Raw genomic sequence first — 22,748 nt, forward strand, 5'->3', positions numbered from 1 at the left:
AGAAGTTTTATCACTGCTACTTCTAAATGAAATTTGTAGTATTTTGGTCTGATTAAAAAAACAACATCAAAATGTTTGTGCCATTATCAACTCTTCGTGAACTTACTACTTTGTCCTTAGATATATCAATTGACATATCTTAGACTACTTTAAATAAAAATCAAGTATCTGATGTCTTTTAAGAGGTTATTTTTACCTTGTTAGACCTCTATCGACACTGTATGACTAATTACAAGACTCATGAGTACTGATATATCTAAATAATCCTTTTTTTATAACAAAGCTTTTCTGTAATAGAAATCAACCTGATCGCTTGTCTGTCTGTTTGTTTGTCCCTGTGATGTATAAGCGCAACTCCTTTAAATAGGCTAAATAGAATTTGAAGAAACTTCGCACAGTTGTAGTTAACTATCGATGATGTGCGAAAAGGAACATAAACCTAGACCAACATGCATAAGGTGAGACAATCGTATTTGCGGTGGGTTTTTTTTGTGGATTCACTCAGTTCGATCTACGTTACTGGTATAACTAAAATATAACATGAGATTTTGGAAACTATCAAACTTCTATGAGATATTGTTCTGATATTGTTTATATAATATATTCTGATATCAAGAGTTGTATAAGTTATGTAAAACATTTAATATGTTATATTTCTGCAAAAATCAGACAAAAACTTCAAGTACAATTTTGTATCCACGAAGAAGTTATTCTCCATAAAAAAAATCTAAATGTGTAACTGTTTTCCACAAGATTATTTACAAAAAACTTGCTTTCTATTTTGTTCAGAAAGTCCTCGAAGTTACTGTGAAAAAGCTTATTCTCCACGCAATTGATCTGAGATATGTATTTCTAGACGAGAAGAGATCATTTAAGGTAAATTTTACGTACAAACTTGAAAATTGCAAGACCACAAGGGATTACACATTTTCTACCGAGAATAATACTAGCACAGTTATCCAATTAACCAACCGCAATCAAAGGGTAGAAATTATTCAATCCATTTAATTATTTTAAGCGATAAAAAATACATACTAGGATACCCAGTAAATGCTTTAATTATTCAAAAAAAAGCTGTTTAATATTTATGCTTACACCGATACACGTATATACAAGCACTCTCTTCAAAAAAGACATCGTGGTTCTTTATAAGTTCCTTTCAGTATTCCACTGATCGAAATTAAAAGGGAAAGTGGTAAAAGCTTATAAGAACCATCGCCACTTATTAGTGTACCAATCTCAAGTTTATAACCTCGATAATTGTTTAGAGCCTCGGTGACCGAGTGGTCAAAGTAGTCGAGCTTACTCTATCGCTAGCCTGTCAACACTGAGGTTGTAAGTCCAAATTCTAGTGCGCTCAACTCCAATCTTAATTGACTAAGATTATTAGTTTTCTTACCGAAGGTCGATGTTTCTCTCTAGGTACTCCGGCTTCCTACACCTATATAAACTAACCGCCACAAAATAGACCAATAGTGCTGAAAATTGCGTTTTAAACACTACTCAATCAATCAATCGCTCGTGGTTGTGATAATTATAATGTTTAATGAAAATGTATCGTTCTTCGAAGATATTTGAGACTTTCTGTGATACGTTTAACTGAGAGCTAGAAATATTTTATCGACATGTGTCTATTGTTAAGAAATATGTTAACATCTTGAAGGTGTCTAGGGGTTGAGTAGATTGTTCATTGATAATTTTCATGTATCCACTTTCTTCAAACTTTATATTCAACTATAGTTCAATACGTGTCCAGGTATAAAACCATGTTTGTTTGGCTGGTTTTATTTGGATTATCATTTTGATTGTATCAAATTCCAGACATTGATATTACAGTGCTACAACTTAATTTTATTTTTAGATAATTTGTAGATTTAAGCATTCCATACCCATCAACAAATTAAAAAAGCTTTTAGTGTTATTTAGTTTTTATTATTATTTCTATGACTCAACCGAGCATAAGCTTAATATTTTTTAGACTATGGATACATTTCTATTGAATTCAATCAATTATTTAATCTACATCGCATTAACCAAACAAAACTTAAATTAAAACTGAAACTTAGTTTACAGTAAAAATTTGTCAGAGACATACAAGAATCAATATTTTGACGTTGTTGATTTTGTAAATTCCATGGAGAGCACTTTATTGATAATATATAGATAATTTTATATACATGTTTTAATTAACTGTATAAATCCCCTTGTATTGACTGAGTAGGATTTTGTAAAGAGTAACCGTATATGAAAGTGATTTATTGATATTTTTATCTTTCATATATAACTTGATTGTCATTAATTTAATTCAATTTCGACTCTGAAAGCATCAGAGACATTTATTTTGACAACAATCGATCATACAGTAAGTAATGTAATTTTTATTTAGATCTATGCTTGCTTTTTTTTATATAAAATTAAAAAATAAAGTTGTGCGCAAAACAATCAACAAAACGAATATAAAGTTTTAAAATTAATTATTTTTACATAAAATACGCTGTTCGCCTTTTTAAAAACTTTCAATATTTGCTGATAGTTTTTGTCCACAAAGTTTGCTCTTTAATATGCATTGTTCATACAAATACCTTAAAACTTAGGAATCTGGCAAATTTCTCCTTGTCTTAAGTAGGTTTTTATAATTCTATCTTTATTTCATCGACCCTACTCACTTAAACAAATATTTATCATCAATAAAAAGAAAATATTTCTAGCTGACAACAAATTTTAAGAATGTTTGATCGTTTTACAGTATTAAAACAAATGTTTAGCAGATGTCAGTCCGAGAACAACCTTTTCATGATCCTATCCAACTAACAAAGCTAGGTTAACGGCTTGTAGCACTTGCCGTTTTCAATGTTGATATTTTTATAATTTAAGACATGCAAAAGTATACACTAGCTGAACGGATTATAAAAATAAGACAAGACAATCCATCCAGTATATCTACTCCAGCATCGAATTCAACGTCAAGTTCAGATATACGAAATCTTAATTCCGCCTCAACAAAAGGAACTAGCACTGTGTCATCGTTAGAAGATGTTATTAATTACAGAATGAAAAAAAGAAAAAAAGAAACAAAACAGAATGTTCAGATCAATTACGACACAGAAATGGAACAAAGTACCACTTCTTATAAAGAAAATGTTACGCCGACCACAGACGCTACAATAGAAAGCGATTCACAAAGCCTTATAAGTATACGCAAAAGAAAACAGAGTATGAGAACTTTGTCTACCCAATATAGTCCTAGAAGTCGTATTGTTTATGGGGATTCTAATAGTGCAGAAAACAGACGAAGGCCGTCGTCTCTAACTAGACCTTTGGCAGATGTTATAAAAGATCTAGGATCAAAGAAAAGCGTTTGCGATATTTCAAATTCAAGTAGATCACGTGAAAATACAATAATTAAAGAAGGACTGAAACGTAACGACAATGTTTCCATTGATGATAATTATCATGGATGCAATCAATTACAAATAGAAACAAATGAAGAAAAATCTTCAAAGCCAAACACTGCTCAAGGCCCAAGTAATTCAAAAGAGGACGAAACAGTTAAACACATAACAAAAGTTACAATAACACCTAAAAAGACTCGGAATCTTCTTTCAATTGTTGAGGGATCACAACATGATGAACCAGTAAATGAGGATACAGAAATAACGAGTAGTAGAAGTCAGGAAGACGAAATTTTGAATGTAAATATTGAAATACCTGTAAACAACAAAGAAAAGCCTATTGTTTTACCTGTCATAGATGAAGATAGGGAGCATACGTCGACGATGCACAACTCAAGCGAGGAAATTAATAATCCCGATGAAGCGAGCGATATTCCACGTTTTAATAAAAACGCAATTACTATGTTTGATAATGAAGTAGAAAATGGTAGTAGTAAAAGGGAAGAAGATGTCAGTAAAAGTTACATTATTGACGAAGACAAGTTAATCGGAGAAAAACTAGTAGAAACAGAGAGAGAATTTGGTGAAAATCAAGAAGAAAAACAACATCTTTTTTCGGATAATAAAGGAGAAGTAAAAAGCAAGCAAGATAGTATCTCAAAAACAGAAACTGGAGGGAAAGACAAACAAGTGCAAGGAAAATCTCAGTCTGAATTTTCGGGATTAAACAAAGGCTCAGAGAAGACAAGGTATGATCATAAAAGCAAAGCAATTCCGACGAAAGAAGAAAACCCTAAAGATACATCTAAACAAAGCAGATCTAACGTAAAATTTAAGAAACCAGAGAAGAATCGTTCACACAGGAGAACTGAGATTTCTAAAACAGATAACCGTGACAGACGCACCAGTGTAGTTTCAAAAAGAGGATCTGTGTCAAAGGTATATTTTATAACTATATTTTTTCATAGTAATATAATCGTAAACAAAATGCACAAATACACATTGTATAATTATTTCATACCTTTACTCCCACAGACACATTAACCTTAGATAGATTTGGCTATTCTCTTTACAACCACCATGGTCATATAGCCACACACGTATTAAAATACTTAGAGATCCCTTGGTGTTCAGTGTTCAGATTTAGGCTGTCTAAATGAGGGTATAACCAGAAAAACACCACAGACGCAACAAATGTATAAACTGTTAATTCCATTTTTCTAGAACTGGATTGACACAATTGCTAGTGGACTTGTAGTACCCGAGAAAATCATTAGCTCTGTTGCTTGGTACTGACACAACTTATTACACATGTTACATATGTTTCTAAAATTCTAAAATTCTCTGTTAGCAAATATTATAAAGTATGAAAAAACATAGGTTTTATATTCTTCAGACATAGTTGAACTATGATAGATTCGGAAATCACGTGATTTTTTAATACACATCCGGCTTTACAATTTTGGGGTTTGAGCGTTCCTGTTGGAGATAATTATAATGTGTGGTTTCCATTTCTTGTACTGAGTCATTATCCACAATTGTATGATCATATCAGTAATCATTGCTTTATACTGATGCATTAATAAGAAGGAGGAAGGTACCAAGAGGACATTCAAAAAAATAAAAACCGACAACGTTATGGCAAAAAAAAAAACATGCGATAAGAAGAGCTAGAAAACTAAACACTAAAAAGAAAAACATAAGATTGAGAAACATGAACCCGTCCTACTCAATATGCGGTACCCATAATTTTGTTCTAGCAAGTACATTTCTGGTGATACGTCTCATTCGGTAATGTCGCATTCGAGAAAAAGAAATCGGGATTGTTTGTCCGAAAATTGGAACATATCCGTGGTCCGTGCTCATCTATCATCATTTATGACACATAAGGCTAGCCCAACACTCATTAGCGCACGTTAAACCGCACCATAATGATAACGCGTGCCCCCGGTGCAGTAGCATTGGGACTGTTAATGTTATTCGCTCTCTATTAATGTAGTTATTATATTCGAATATAGATTCTTTACACGACAATATTACTCAACTCTTGGTCACTTATAAATTTTCAAAATTTTTAAAAGATCTTTTAATTTTGCATTTCATTTTAAAATTTTATTGAAAATGCTAAGTGGAAATTTTCAAATAGAGTGAAAATTCATTTTGTATTTTGTAAAATATAAGCAAACTGGTCTAAACCGGTTATAATGTATATTTTATTTACATTATTATATAATATTAAGTACAATTTGTATGATGCACTTTTATTGATTCCATCCGATTAAAATTTAGTTGGTTACTACATTTTCAATATTAATTACTTCATCTTTGAAAAGACAAAATTGAACAAACAATTTTAAATTTAGAGATAATCAATTAAAGCATAGCTTTTATTTCCACTCCTATTTTCCGATTGATGTTTAGAACAATGATGCTTACAATGAATTTAGAATGATTTTATTACACAAAAAATGGGGCTCAAAATCAGGAACATGTGTATGCTAGATGAATTAACTTTTCATATCTAAACTTTTAGTTCTGTTTCTTTTTTTTTTTTTTTTGGAAAAAAGAGAATTAAATTAATTGATTTTTAAATCTAGTAAATAGCCTTACAAAAACTCCATTTAAATGGCAGCAGCCTTGATATTTTGTTACTTTGAGAAACACATGGATCAGTTTAATTATAGCAAAAATACTGCTTTGTTTATGTGAATCAAAATTATTATTAGCAACTGAATTTTCGGCTCTCCCTTGACACCATTTGCAAGTATGATCTTGAGGAAACAATGATAGTCCGTCGGAAGAGGACGATACATGGTTGACCCGTGTTTAAAGAGCGTCATATTTCTTGCACGTAAAAGACACCTTTGTAGATTTCAAAAAAGAGTAGGCTAATGCCGCTACAAGGCAGAACTCGCACTCGCAAAGTGGAAAGGGACTAATATAAATTGCAATGACTTGTTTCCAAAACCACTATATATAAATATGTATAAACTAAAGCATCTTATATATTATTTTCCAATGCATAAACATTAGACAGGTTCATTTGTCACAAAATCATATCCAGTATCGTTTTTAATCCGACAGTAATTTAAAACCCCGCGCAATCATGTTTATAAAGAAAACCTCAGAAAAACATAATCACAACCTTAATTTTTCCACTGAAATCAGACGTATTTAAATTTTTTATAACTAAATGATGTAAATGAAATTTTTCGTAAGCTTGGATTTCGTAAGCTTTATAACATTACATACAAGGTAAGCAGGTTATTAGTAACGTTGTATATATTATTAACCATGAAGTGTGTTTTCGTTTTATACAATATGTTCAACACTCACAAAAATATCACATGACTATGACGGTTCTTTAGATTTCTATGAAAAAAAAATACATGTACAATTTACAGTTTTATGAACGGGGTACGCAAATGACCGAAACACATACTAACGCGTACAGGTCTCTAATTTTAATTGCAATTTTATAAACAGATACACGAAGCTGTCTAAAAAGTTACTTTTGATTCTAATTACAACTCGTATCTGACATTAATTGTTGTTTGCATGTGCACAGTATCTTGCATTCTCCTTTCACAAATCGCTGTTTTGACAGGTTAATTGAAGAATTAATTGCTACAGAGGTAACATTGACATACATATCTAATAGATTAAAATGATATGACAATAACCCTGCCATACAGGTCTGTAATGATGACACCAACTATTTCTAATGATATTTATAAATGATTAACCGAACGTTAAGGTCTGAAACAGGCGGTGAAGCTCAACTGCATCTTTAAGTAATACACCACCTCTGTTATAATCGAATCAATACAAATGAAGTGAAATGAACGACAAGAGACAAATAAAAGGCAAATACATTTTTTTTTTTACAGGTTTTGAATATTCCAACCTTAATTAACCACTATTCATGTATCTTATTAACATTACTTTTAAAATACACTACGGAGACTCTGTCATATAAAATATTCTCTCGGGCTCCGACTGTCAACCCTCGGGAAACGACCTTTAGTCTGCAATTACTGCAGTAGATAAGTATGAGCATTGAAAGACCGAACATGACTTACTGATGTATTGTTCTGAATTTTCAGTTCCTGTTCAAATTAAAATGACTGTTTGAAACTAAAATTGATTTACTAGTGTTACGGTCATCGATTGAGTTATTTTTACAACTTGGACGAGATATACCGAGGTACCTACAAACACGCATAAACAGTACTAAGCTTTTAATTTGTTACGCAAGACGCGACAAAGCTTAAATGTTCTAACGTTCAATGTTGATTTTTCTTAAACTTTTAAATATTTAAAGTATACTTATGTTTATTTGCATTTTTGATCTATTGAGCAAGGTTATTTGTTTAAACATCTTTGATAAACATATAAAATTGAAAATCAAAATACGTACTTTTGACAGATATGATATGTTGACGTACTAATCTACTAAACAAACATAACGTCATTTTCTATTGTTTAGTCGTACTAGTTTGATATGGCTGTTAAAAACTGTTGAAAACGAAAGACGCGTTTAAGAGTACTTGATTTCTCTCCTTTTGATACAAGTTATTTCCCGCTTATTTTCGTATATGATAAATGTCAAATAACTACATCTGTTTCTTCCAAAATAATTAAAAGTATCAGGTTATCGGTATTCAAATCTGGAAAACAATTATTTTCATGCATTGTCTTTCGATTTATAAAATATACGTTGACTGCATTTTTAATATGTTCTGAATTTTATCGAAAATGGTAAGTGAAAATTTTCAAATAGAGTGAAAGTTCATTTTGTATTTTTTAAAATAGAAGCAAACTGGTCTAAACGGGTAATAATGTATATTTTATTTACATTATTATATAATATCAAGTACAATCTGTATGATGCACTTTTATTGATTCCATCCGAGTAAAATTTAGTTTGTTACTACATTTTCAATATTAATTGCTTCATCTTTGAAAAGACAAAATTGAACAAACCATTTAAAATTTAGAGATAATCAATTAAAGCATAGCTTTTATTTCCGCTCCTATTTTCCGATTAATGTTTAGAACAATGATGCTAACAATGAATTTAAAATGATTTTATTACTAAAAAGTGGGGCTCAAAATCAGGAACATGTGTATGCTAGATGAATTAACTTTTCATATCTAAACTTTTAGTTCTGTTTCTTTTTTTTTGGAAAAAAGAGAATTAAATTAATTGCTTTTTTAAATCTAGTAAATCGCCTTACAAAAACTCCATTTAAATGGCAGCAGCCTTGATATTTTGTTACTTTGAGAAACACATGAATCAGTTTAATCATAGCAAAAATACTGCTTTGATTGTGTGAATCGAAATTATTTATCAGCAATTGAATGTTCGGCTCTCCCTTGACACCATTTGCGAGTATGATCTTGAGGAAACGATGATAGTCCGTCGGAAGAGGACGATAAATGGCTGACCCGTGTTTAGAGAGAGCACGTAAAAGACAAGGCAGAACTCGCACTCGCAAAGTGGAAAGGGAAAAATATAAGTTGCAATAACTTGTTTCCCAAACCACTATATATAAATTCGTATAAACTAAAGCATCTTATATATTATTTTCCAATGCATAAACATTAGACAGGTTCATTTGTCACAAAATCATATCCAGTATCGTTTTTAATCCGACAGTAATTTAAAACCCCGTGCAATCATGAATGTTTATAAAGACAACCTCAGAAAAACATAATCAAAATTTCGATTTTTCCACTGAAATTCAGATGTATTTAAATTTTTTATAACTAAATGTTGTAAATACAGATTTCGTAAGTGCAAATTTCGTAAGCTTTATAACATTACATACAAGGTAATCAGGTTATTAGTAACGCTGTATATATTATAAACCATGAAGTGTGTTTCATACAATACTCACAAAAATATCAAATGACTATGACGGTTCTTTAGATTTCTATGAAAAAAAACATGTACAATTTCCAATTTTATGAAGGGGGTACGCAAATGACCGAAATACATACTAACGCGTACACGCTTCTAATTTTAATTGCAATTTTATAAACAGATACACGAAGCTGTCTAAAAAGTTACTTCTGATTTTAATTAAAACTCGTATCTGACATTTATTGTTGTTTGCATATGCACAGTACCTTGCATTCTCCTTTCAAAAGTTGCTGTTTTCAATAGGTTAATAGAAGAATTAATTGGCACAGAGGTAACATTTACATACCCATCTAATAGATTAAAAAGATATGACAATAACCCTGCCATACAAGTCTGTAATGATGAAACCAGCTATTTCTAATGATATCTATAAATGATTAACCAAACATTATGGTCTGAATCAGGCGGTGAAGCTCAACTGCATCCTTTAGTAATACATCACCTCTGTTATAATTAAATCAATACAAATGAAGTGAAATGTATGACAAGAGACAAATAAAATGCAAATATAAGTTTAAAAGTTTTAGAATATTCACACTGCAAATTAACCACTATTCATATATTTATGTATCTTATTAACATTACTTTTTAATTACACAACGGAGACTCTGTCGTATAAAATATTCTCTCAGGCTCTATCTGTCAACCTCGGGAAACGACCTTTAGTCTGAAAATACTGCATTAGATAATTAAATTGAGAAAGAAAATGGGGAATTGGTCAAACCGACAACAACCCGACCATAGACCAGACAACAGCCGAAAACCACCAATGGGTCTTAAATGTAGCGAAAAACTCTCGCACCTGTAGGCGTCCTTCAGCTGGCCCTTAAAAATATGTATTCTAGTACAGTGGTAATGGACGTCATACTAAACTCGGAATTATACACAAGAAACTAAAATTAAAAATCATACAAGACTAACAAAGGCCAGAGGCTCCTGACTTGGGACAGGCGCAAAATTGCGGCGGGGTTAAACATGTTTATGAGATCTCAACCCTCCCCTATACCTCTTGCCAATGTAGAAAAGTAAACGCTAATCAATACGCACATTAAAATTCAGTTCAAGAGAAGTCCGAGTCCGATGTCAGAAGATGTAAATAAAGAACATAAATAAAATGACAATAATACATAAATAACAACAGACTACTAGTAGTTAACTGACATGCCAGCTCCAGACCTCAATTAAACTGATTGAAAGATTATGTCTTCATCATATGAATATCAGGCACAATCCCTCCCGTTAGGGGTTTAGTATCATACTATCATAAAATATATGAGAAGAACATAACCCGTGTCATGCCAACAACTGTTTTTTTAAATAGATGTGTTTAGTTCCGATGCAAAGACCCCATAAGTGAATCAATATTAAAGCCAAACTATGCAATCTTTAATGACATGACAACAGTACCGTAACTATATCCCTTCTTAATACGTCTGTTTAAAGGTTTTGTAAGATTTGAGGTGAATACTGACATTTTTGTGCTTTGTAAAGAATATGACCATAAAAGATTGGATGTGAAATACCTGAACGTATAAGATGTCTGCATGTTGAGATATGTCTCTCGCTAAAATCTAAAACGTTGTTAAGTATGAGCATTGAAAGACTGAACACGACTTGATGATGTATTGTTCTGAATTTTCAGTTCCTGTTCAAATTAAAATGACTGTTTGAAACAACAATTGATTTACTTGTGTTACGGTCATCGATTGAGTTATTTTTACAACTTTGACGAGATATACTGAGGGACCTACAAACATGCATAAACAATACTAAGCTTTTAATTTGTTACGCCAAACGCGACAAAGCGTAAATGTTCTAACACTCAATGTTGATTTTTCTTTAACCTTCATATATTTAAAGTATACTTGTGTTTATTTGCATTTTTGATCTATCGAGCCAGGTTATTTGTTTAAACATCTTTGATAAACATATAAAATTGAAAATAAAAATACGTACTTTTGACAGATATGATTTGTTGACGTACTAATCTACTAAACAAACATAACGTCATTTTCTATTGTTTAGTCGTACTAGTTTGATATGGCTGTTAAAACTTACGAAAAGAAGGCAGGAATAAAAATTATTGAAAACGAAAGACGCGTTTAAGTGTTCTTGATTTTTCTCCTTTTGATACAAGTTATTTCCCGCTTATTTTTGTATATGATAAATGTCAAATAACTACATATGTTTCTTCCAAAATAATTAAAAGTATTAGGTTATCGGTATTCAAATCTGGAAAACAATTATTTTCATGCATTTTCTTTCGATTTATAAAATATACATTGAATGCATTAAATATGTTCTGAAGTTAAGAAACAAAACGTACCTGTCCTTAGCAGTCCAGGACCTTAAAATTACTGGCAATTTCAATTCTTCATTTATAGGGAAAATGGGGGGGGGGGGGGCTGATATTTAACCCTAGATCGTTGGAATCTAAGTTTAAAATGGTTTTCGTGTAATAAATAACATTTTGTGTTGAATTGAGTATTTTCAATGGTGCAAGTATAATTTGATTTGACATTCTACAGTCCATAAGTAAAACCAATGACTATTTAACTTTTAACCACTCTTTTGCGAGTCCAATATATTACACAAGAAACAACATAGAAACCTAAAAGATTCCAACATAATTATCACAAGCAATATACAAATGTGGTAAATGTCCAATGACAATCGCGTTTACCTCAGCAACAAATAACTTCAGTCCTCCATTGAATGCCGTACTCTGAGCACCATTATATATATACACACAAAGACAATGACAGTGAATCAATAAGAAATTTGTAAGAAAAGTACACAGAAAGTAAAGTTACAATTGATAACGAGTAGGCGTTGTGTGTTTTAAAAAACAGATTATTTGTATTGTTCATGAAAGAACCACTTAAAAGCTATATTATGTCACTTTTCAATGTAAACAAATCAATTTCTTTCTCGGACATGTTTTTTTACTGTTTTCGTGCAATAATGTAGCAATATAATGTTACACGTATTAATAATCATTTGACCAAAACTTGTCCATTATTGGATTAGTTAAAGCAGTATACAGTTTTAAGTGTTTTTTAAATAGATCCCTATTCAGAAATATTGATGTCATGTTTGCCATGCAATTGTACAGATATGGATTAATTCAAATTTATAAATTTTAAAGGAGACAAAAAAAATCGCCATTGTTGTAGTTGCTGTTTTCATGAATAGATACCATTTTTTAGTATAGTCAATAATGTATATTCTTTTTTAAAGTTATATACTGCAGCCAACACGGGTAATGTTGATCATTTTGTATAATTCAGAATGCATTTTATTAATTTGTATGTAAATGTTTTTGGATAAAATGCTTCTATATTTAAGATAAGGTAAGACCTTTTGCATGGTAATCAAGTTTTAAGTATTGCAGAAACTCATGTTTTTTTTTTCATTATTCATTGGTTGAAATTGGCAATAATTATTTTCACAGATGAGTTTGAAACAAGGTCCTGCAAATGGTTTACAAGAAGCCAAAGATCAAGAAAAGGATAAAAAGAAAAAAAACGAAGATTTTGAACTTTTAATGCAGACTTATATTAAAAACGTGCAAGAAGAGCAATTATTCAGTGAACAAGTCATAGGAGCTATTTCTAAATGGAAAGAATCTACTGATCTCGAGGAAAGTAGAAAGTCTTATTCAGAAGCAATAAAATCAACAAAAGAAAATTCTCATTTGGATTGTGTTCAAAGCAAAAACTCCATGTCAACAGTAAAAAGGTCGAGTCGAAAACACACAAAACTTGAATCGAATGTTGAACTACCAGACGGTGTTATAAATCAATGTCAAGACGAGAATTCCAAAAATAACATTCCAGAAGAAAATGATAGCAAGGAGTCCGAAAACTTCGCACAATCTTCAGCAACAAAACACGACAAAATAGATTCCCTTGAAAGACAAATCAGCGTCCCTCAAGAAAGTAATAACGAAGATAAGGGAATTACAAATAACAGCGAGACTCGGAGAGAAAACGCAACCGATGTTGCTGATGTAAAAGATGATGGAGATTTTTGTAGTCCAACTCTAAATTTATTAAGAGAAAGTCTCTCCGAAGCCAATGCTGCAGAAAAAAGTCAAATGACGGTTGAGGTCGCAAGTGAAAGCCAAAATAAACATAACGAAGAGCAATCGACTGCTACACAAGATACCGAAGATCGTCAGATGAGTTGTAATACCAATGAAGATGATACGAATAATAATGATGATATAGAAGGAGATAACAATGACACAAATGTGATCCATACAGATGGTGTTCTGAACATCCAACAATCAGTTATTAATGACGACACCGAAGAATCTGATAGTAAATATACTGAAAAAGACTCTTGCACCGTAAAGAAAGAGACATTAAATAGTTCAAAAATGTCAACAGAATTCGTATTTGAAAGCGAAATAGAAAATACTCGAACTAATTCGAATGCAAACATGAACGAACATATCGGTAAAGATAATACCGATATTTCTAAAACAATCAGCAATTCATTAACAACTAATGAAATGAATGCGCATAATTCAGAAGGAACGAATCAACAGTCGTCAAATAATTTGAACGAGACAAAAACTGTAAATTCTAAAGGCATAAGTATGAGTGATGAAAACAATTTCGATACTACAGAAAATAATAGCACAGCCAACCAGACGGGACAACAGGAAAATGTGACAATTACAGACAAAAGAAACTATAGCAGTCTCGGAGATGGTGGAGACAACATAACCTCAAATGGCATATATCCGTTAGAACGCTGCACTCCAGGGCCAATATTTGAATTTAAAGAAACAAAATTAACTGCAAACAAAACTGTCAAAAATGTGAATGATCAACAAATATCATCAAGCGTAAAACTTTGGGATGCAGATGACCAAGATCTTCCTCCTCTTTCAAAACTACAACGTCAATTTACTAGACTTCACCACGTACCTTGTGAAAATCATGTGCATGATAAAAAAGAATCAGCTGACTACAAATTTGGAGATGGTACTCTCTTTTTTGAAGAGAATAAGGTAAATTTTGTTATTTACTTTCTAAAAATAATCAATATGACGTAAATTATTTTCAATTACAATTTTTTTTTTTTAAAGTTTTATTAAATGTTTTTACAAACATTGATTGCATTTAGTTTCGAAAGTACCTCTTCAAGGATTTCCCAAAACAGTGATACAATATTGTCATGATGTGAATCAAACATTACACTAAAATCTATCAAAGCTATTTAAAAGACGAGGTAATTGTTTATGAATTGTACCAGTACAGGAGATACCAAAGAGATATTCAAATTCATTTTTCGCAGACAAACTAACAACGCCATGTCAAAATGAAATATCAGTCAACAAAATACACAGAAGACTGAGTAACACAGAGACCACTAACATACTTCATTTTTGGAAGCTTTATACTTATTTATATTTTTATCTCGAACGTAATTTGTTAATGTTTTTTTTTTTCTTTTCTTTCGAGAAATGCGTGTCGTACCGCTGTAGGTAAACTCCAGGTTTCAGCGGTTGATGGACAGTACTACGATAGTTGCATGATGAAACTGACACATTATCATTGATATTTACAGTTTATACATCACTTAGCTCTATCAAATCTACTTAGGGGACGACCATTTGATATTCTGGGGGGGGGGGGGCAGGAGGATTTTGAAAATAGATAACTCAGCCTTGATAATCACAAAAATAAATGGTTTGTTCTGTGGTAGTTTGAAAATAAATTACCTGACTTGCAATGTATAGAAAATAAATAACTCAGCAGGTCTAATCGAAAGTATGAGATGGCACCAGATTCTTCATAAATTCATCTTTTTTCCCAAAAAAAATCGGGAAACACTTCCCAAATTTTTTAATAACAAAAGTATAAATATTATTTAAATATACTTGAAATGTCTGAAAATTGGTTTTATTTAACTTGAAGTATATTGTCTCAGGAAACCTTACCTCACCTTTATTTTAACAGGGCCGTAACTCCATGTAGGAAATTTCAAAACCAAACGCTTGTCTCCATATCAAATTGTGTTCACGGCCCTGCAAGAAGAAAGTTCTGTTTTCCCTCAGACTTATAGCCCTGATTTTTCGGGATCAATGTTTCTTATTTATTTGTCTTTTGTTCATTGATTGCCCTTCTGTATTCTGTTAGTGTTGCATTCCTTTTGTAATCTAGTAATTTTGTTATGAACTTGATCATGAGTTAAAAAAAAACAGCAGCCACAGGCTTAACTATGTGAATTCCATTTTTGCTTTATCAGGCACATTGGTCTTTTGATGTTTTCCCTAGAAACTTCAGTCTTACACTGAATTTATACATTTTGCTTTGAGACCAAAATATTGTCAAAAAATTATTAAAACAAAACTTCATTTTCAGATTATGAAAGGGTCTTCCGAACACCCAGAGAGCATGATTTTGCATCATTTGTTCTATAGCTTCTTGGGCCTTCAGTGGTTCCAAAACCCTTCAAAAAAATTTTGCCTCGCTCCGTTCGGCGTAGTAGGTTTGCAAAAACATTTAAAAGTGCCTAGTTATAACTAAACTTAATACTATGTGTATATGCAGTTGGGAATTTAAAAGATTCATTTCTGTAGAGGGGGATGGTTAATCTAATTAAATGTTACATAATGACTTGACTATACTATATGTATTATTTATAAACAAAACATTTAAAAAATTGTATGTTTTCGAATATCAAAAATATAGTTGTGAAAATGAATAATCAGTCCCTTGCTTTAATGAAAATGAAAAATCTTGCTTCAATAGTGCAGAAAATGAATAATCTGTCCTCTTAGTTTGCAAAAATAAATAACCGATCAAAAACAAATCCTCCTGCCCCCCCCCCCCCCCAGAATATCAAATGGTCGTCCCCTTAATAACTTTTTTTAGAAACGAGGTTCTTATTACCGGACTTATTCGAACAAAGTTGTTTTCTTTACTCATTTATTTAAATGAATTTTATGCTTTTGGTACATGCAGCTATATGATATTTTTAACTGATGGCAACCCTTCTCTCCTATTTACTAAATATGAATTAATATGTCCTCTAAAAAGCACATTCCTATAAAATTATATCAAATTTCTTTATTGAAGCCAAAAGATTCATATCAAGTCATTCTAAACTAAAGGATTTATAGAAAGTATCGATATTAGCTGAATAATATCTAGCTTGCTTTTTTAATCTCTGGTCGCAAATCATCGAATACAGGATATAAGAAATTACTATAACTCTACTATAAGTAAAGTTTTCAATACTTCAAGAAGTGACTATGGTATAGGAATTAAGTCAATCTGAACTTTACCTATTCTTATTCGCAACTTAAAAGGGAACTATTTACGAGATATATTGTTCAATTATTCATGAAAGTAAAATAGTGAATACCAATTAACTTTTGGCAGCCAGTATGGTTCAATTTGTCAAATGTAACTAAGAAACATTGATGATGAATTATTCACTTGTTAGTGAATAATTCGACTTTATTGAATCTGCATTTATGTGAACTTCAATTTAACGCCTTAACAAAAATGGATAACACATGCACTGTGCGTGTTCGAGTATTTAAAGGGGAGAAATGTCAACATTACATATTATCAGGCACATGCCCTGTAAATTGTTTATCTTTGACTTTTTATAATTTTCATAAATATTTTACATGGAATATTAGAATTTGAGTAAAATAGGTGAACACGAAATTGACAGCTAGTGTCCCTTTAATATATATATTACTAAGAAAATTCGGATATCAGAGCAGTGTGTTACATGTATTATATTGCTGCCGTATCTTGCTATCATCGTGTAATGTTGTTGTTTAATTTAGATATATTTAATAAAGAAATATTTTTTGTATATTATTTGAAATACTTTTCTGTACAAAGTGCAATTAGGTTCGAAGCATACATCTGAAATTGATTTATTTTCATTTTTGTTTTTAATTTTGAACATAACGTTATTTTTTATATACGTTAATATATATAGAGATTCACATTATACATTAATAGTTATTCAGTTAATAATTAAAAACGTGACAATTATGTTTTTGTTAAGCAAAACGGTTTTCCTATCTGAAATTAAAGTTTATTTATAAAGTTAAATCTAAAATTATTCTGTGTAATAATCTAAGTTGGGATTAATATATGTATCTCAATAAAACGAAGGAGATAAGAAATTTGTTTCTATCAGAAGTAAGTATTTACATGATTAGTAAATCCAGTCTCAGTAAATATCTAAAAGAAAAATACTTGTGTTCAATTGAATGACTTTAAGGAACGTTCATATATCCATGAAAAACAAAGAAAACAGGTAAGATCTCATATAATTTTGATTTTTTTAAGTTTAACAATCACGGTTTTCATAACCCACATAGGCTAATTTGATAGGTGTAATTCGGTTGATATATCAAAGTGTAATTAAGTGTCATACAAGTGGGGATAACTCGAAGTTATTTATTAAGAATATGAAAATAGGTTTGTAATTGATTCAAATACTGGCATCGAGTCCAATGGTAAAAGTATATTCAATTTAAAAATCTGATTCCATATTTCCGTACACCATGAGTTGCGTTTGGTATATAATAGAAGTTAAGTCATCCATGAATTCTCCTATCCAGAAGAAAACCAATGGGTGTTCGTTAGGCTGTCCTAGCTGTATGAATGCATAGTCATGTCCGCGGTTGAAACGACGACGTTTTATCCGATCTGCATAATAACTATGTGATGGTATCTGTAAGTTGTGAGGTTCAATGGAAAGATTTTAGTATATGTACCTATGCAACATACCCTCGTTGTAAGAGCAGTCCAAATGTTCCTCCCTGGCTCCATCCCGACCGATTTACACGACCTTTTATTGTTATTGTTTATTATCCTAAATATGCATGAAACATTTGCCACCTCTCGTTTAGCAAACAACATTGACCAATACACTGTTTATAAATTTATACTAAACAATGCGTTTTATAATAGAATACAAGTATTGCAAATACTTAGTATGTCAAAAAAGTGACAGTCCGATAAAATTATTGCAATATCAATTAGGTCGGATACATTGTTGAGCAAACGGACAAGGTTTAACAAAATATGTCCAAACAGGTTTTACAAGATAATTTGCAGATAAAATCTATGAATAATCTGATTAGTTTATGATTGTGACAAACAACCAATGTATTCAATAAAAATAAAACATAAATCTTTGCACAATAAAGGCAACAGTAGTATACCGCTGTTCAAAACTCATAAATCCATGGACAAAAAACAAAATCGGAGTAACAAACTAAAACCGAGGGAAACGCATCAAATAAAAGAGGAGAACAACCACACAACATTAAAATGTGACACACACAGAAACGGACTAAGCATTAGACAAATCCTATGAGAATAACAAATACAACATGCAAACTAAGACCATTTAGTTGTGCGTGTTACCTTAATTATATTTGTCATTTTTTACAGAAACTTCTGCATACATCTCGGGTGGATAAAATAATAATGGATCTGTATTTCGCCCAAAAAGCTGACTATTCAGTACATAAAGACAGACTAACATATCAGTATTTCAATACGAATGTTGGGTTTGCAAGATCATCTACAAAGCTGGACGCTTCCAAAGAATTTATCTTCGGTAGACAGAACACCACGATTGACTGTAAATTTGCTGAAACCTTAAAGAGAATTGATTTGAATAAAACAAGGGAAAATTCCTTTTTCCTTCCGTCTCCTAGAAGTCAGTGTAGAAAAGTGAAGGCCTACGCAAATCTTCAGAAGAAACTTGCATATGTTTTGAAACAATAATATTATCGGTTACGTGTCAAAGTATTTATAGTAATGATCTGTGAATTATGAAATTGATATGTTTAATTTCCAGTTCAAGCGAGTGTAAGATTACATATCTGTGAAATTGAATATTTATGTATGTGCATCAATGCAGTTTTGATACTCTCAATAGTTTAAAATTTTCGATAATTCTAATTATTCCCTTAATTTACATGTTGATATTTAAAACAAGCTTGACGTTATTTTTAGAAATACATCACAATTACGGCGCGTCATACTTGGAATTATTCTTGGAAATGAAATATTTGGTCATAATAAATAGATATTCGTCAAGACGAATGCAATCCAATATTATGAGGGGTATGCTTATTTGATAAAGAATAAATAAATCCTGTAACAGCAGCAATGTTCTAACAGCTGGTTTATTTTCTTTTAAAGGGCTTCAGCTACGAGATAAAGACAACTATGCATTTTTTACAATCCTTAATGAGAGAGACATAGCGAAATAAAACTTCACTTTTAGCAGCCAGTTTGGTTCGGTTTTGTTAGAATACGCATAGAAACGTATTCATGTGAACCTCTTAGCTAGAGATGGGTTACACATGAACTAGACGTGTTGATGTTGTAAAGGGAAAAGAATGTCAACATTGAAAGTAAAACAAATGTAAACCATTTGATTGACTGATTCGATCTGCAAAAACTCATTGTTTTACAGGTAAAATCGATTATCAATATATTGTTTAACCAATAATATGAAATCAAATAGACCTATAAAAATCCAATCCACGAGTTTGCTATTTATTTATATCTATGTTTATGTTTCGAACGGATTATCTTACCGTCGCCGGACTACGAAAGGTCACCTTAATGGTAAATAAGATGTCGTCTAGACTAAAATACTAACAAAATGCTGATACAAAATCTCCAGTTTATGCATCATAAATTGTTTTTTGTAGACTTTTTTTATGTGAATATACGTTTCAGTATGTTATAAGTCGAATATGAGAATTTGAGTCAAATCGGTGTACATGTATTTGACAGCTAGTGCCTCATTAAAACATTATATGGGAGATGAATTTTATGTACAGTTTTATTAAATTGTGTAAAAATTGGATTCGTAGAACAAATGATATCTGTTCACAAAATAATTATATGTCCATAAAACATGGAATCTATATAAAATTTGTATACCAAATCTTTTTAAGCGGTTTGTCTCCGAATAGACGATTGTCTGAAGTATTAAATTATCATAAATAGTTATTGTATGTTTTAAACCATGGCGTTGTCAGTTTATTTTCGATTTATGAGTCTGACTGTCCCTCTGGTATCTTTCGTCCCTCTTTTATGTACACTAGAACACACCCGCGAAATCGCGGGCATACAGCCTGTGAACTGTTGTAGGATGATTTTTTGTAAAAGATATTATGTATGAAGAATTTCATAAAAGGTACCAAAAGCCCTCTCCCTTTTAAGTCCGATATTTGTTTCCTTTCTGTTAAATTCAATTCATTTTCGTGTTTCTGGCCTCAGACCACAATTATTCTTCTCCTTTGCTACAATACTTCGTTAAATCAAATTAAAAATTTGCACCGTTTCAAACATGTAATAAATGTAACTGCTTGTATATAGACCATTATGAGTCTAACAAAAAAAATGCTTCTAGGACAACCCATCAGTGCTTTTTCTTTTAAGAGCCTTATCAACATGCTATTGGTAGGATATGAATCATGTATTAATGACTAAGACCGACTAAGGCTAATTTTAGGGGTGGTCGGAGGGGTCCTGATCCAAAAATCCCGGGCTTATAACCATGAAATCCCGAGATGCAGAATTTAAAGAAATTCATATCCCGAAATCGAAAAATATATTCCCTGATCCCGTAAGGATCAATCCCCAAATCCCGAGCTTAAAAACACCCGATCCCGACGCCCCGAAAAAGGTCCTGCCTCCCTCTAATCTCTACCTTAAATGACTATTTTTCCTTTCAACAATATTTTGTTTTGTCCCATTTATGGGCATTATGTTTTCTAGTCTGTGCATCCATGCGTTCGGTCGTCCGTCCGGCCGTCTGTCCCGCTTCAGGTTAAAGTTTTTGGTCGAGGTAGTTTTAGATGAAGTTGAACATGTTTTACTTATTTTAATATATATATGCAAGTGTCATGACCCCTTAAATAGTAAACATTTCAAAGAAACAGTAGACAGAATCAGGGACTTTCTATACTAACATAGAAAGTCCCTGACAGAATACAGAGAGTCTCGATCTATATATTAAAGTAGTATAATCGTAGTTTACAAGTTCACAAGGAAGCTATTAAACCAAGAGTTCCAAATGGTGAAGTTGAAATCATCCCTTCGTAAATTTTACGGACACCATCACGAGTTGGTTGACCGTTATGGAATAACCGTTTCACAAATGATATCGGATATGTTCCTTACGTCGTAACTACAATCCCCTTCCCTTTCATGAATGTGACCTACCGAATTAAACCATTTACCGGATTTGTTATCACATAAGCAACACGACGGGTGCCGCATGTGGAGCAGGATCTGCTTACCCTTCCGGAGCATCTGAGATCATCCCTAGTTTTTGGTGGGGTTCGTGTTGTTTATTCTTTAGTTTTCTATGTTGTGTCGTGTGTGCTGTTGTTTGTTTGTCTTTTTCATTTTTTAGCCATGGCGTTGTCAGTTTGTTTTAGATTTATGAGTTTGACTGTCCCTTTGGTATCTTTCGTCCCTCTTTTACATGTAGATAAACGCGAAAAATAATTGTCCTCTCTAAGGAGGTATAATAGTTGTGGTTCTTGCGATCTAAACACAATGATATGGAGAACGCTCTAAATGGCTTATTTATTTTTCATTTTTGTTATCTATCATACGATTGGGTGTACATGTGTCACATGTTTTACTTATTTTACTATATATGCAACTGGTATGACCCCTTAAATAGTAAACATTTCAAAGGAAACAGTAGACAGAATACAGAGAGTATCTATATATTAAAGTAGTGTAATCGTGGTTTACATGTAGATAAAAGCGAAAAATAATTGTCCTCTATAAGGAGGTATAATAGTTGTGGTCCTTGCGATCTAAACACCATTATATTGAGAACGCTCTGATTTGCTTCTTTATTTTTCATTTTTGTTATCTATCATACGATTGGTTGTATTTATGCATGTTTCAAACCGGAAATCATATCTACGACTAATAGTCAGTCTGATGACGGAATCATATCCGGACTCATTTTTGTTGTTTTTCTCCCAAAATAACGCAATCTGAATAATCATAAGAATGGATGACAAATGCGACTATGCATGTTACCTATAGGACACAGAGTCATGATGATTGGTTTATTGTGGAAGAAAGAGAAGCGACACACAAAATGAGGTCTTCTCGTTTAATAGTATAGATTATAACTTCATATGATAATTGCTTCATTAATTAAAGTAACCCCAAATAAAGATACGTAGCTGATTATTACCGTCTACGTTTTGTTCGTAGGCTGAAATGGTTTTGTATTCAGTTTTTCTAATATTAATGACAACTCGGACACGGCCAACTCGCACCACTCTCGGTAATTTTTACAACTTTCATCACTTTATCAAACATGCACCATTAAAAAAAAGATATATAACAATCTCGAAGGTATGTGTTTAATCA

The 22,748-nt window shown here is 31.8% G+C and overlaps 1 protein-coding gene across 1 annotated transcript; it reads left to right on the forward strand.

Annotated features, from left to right (window-relative positions):
- Window positions 1–2,304: 2,304 nt before the first annotated feature.
- LOC143079660 (uncharacterized) lies at window positions 2,305–20,535 on the forward strand. The gene is made up of 4 exons (XM_076255123.1): window positions 2,305–2,362; window positions 2,875–4,331; window positions 12,776–14,344; window positions 18,771–20,535. Exons 2-4 carry the CDS (start codon window positions 2,877–2,879, stop codon window positions 19,107–19,109), a joined length of 3,363 nt encoding a protein of 1,120 aa, XP_076111238.1. The 5' UTR covers window positions 2,305–2,362; window positions 2,875–2,876; the 3' UTR covers window positions 19,110–20,535.
- Window positions 20,536–22,748: the final 2,213 nt, after the last annotated feature.

This window comes from Mytilus galloprovincialis, chromosome 6 (genome assembly GCF_965363235.1).
Source record: "Mytilus galloprovincialis chromosome 6, xbMytGall1.hap1.1, whole genome shotgun sequence".
In the NCBI taxonomy this organism is placed as follows: domain Eukaryota; kingdom Metazoa; phylum Mollusca; class Bivalvia; order Mytilida; family Mytilidae; genus Mytilus; species Mytilus galloprovincialis.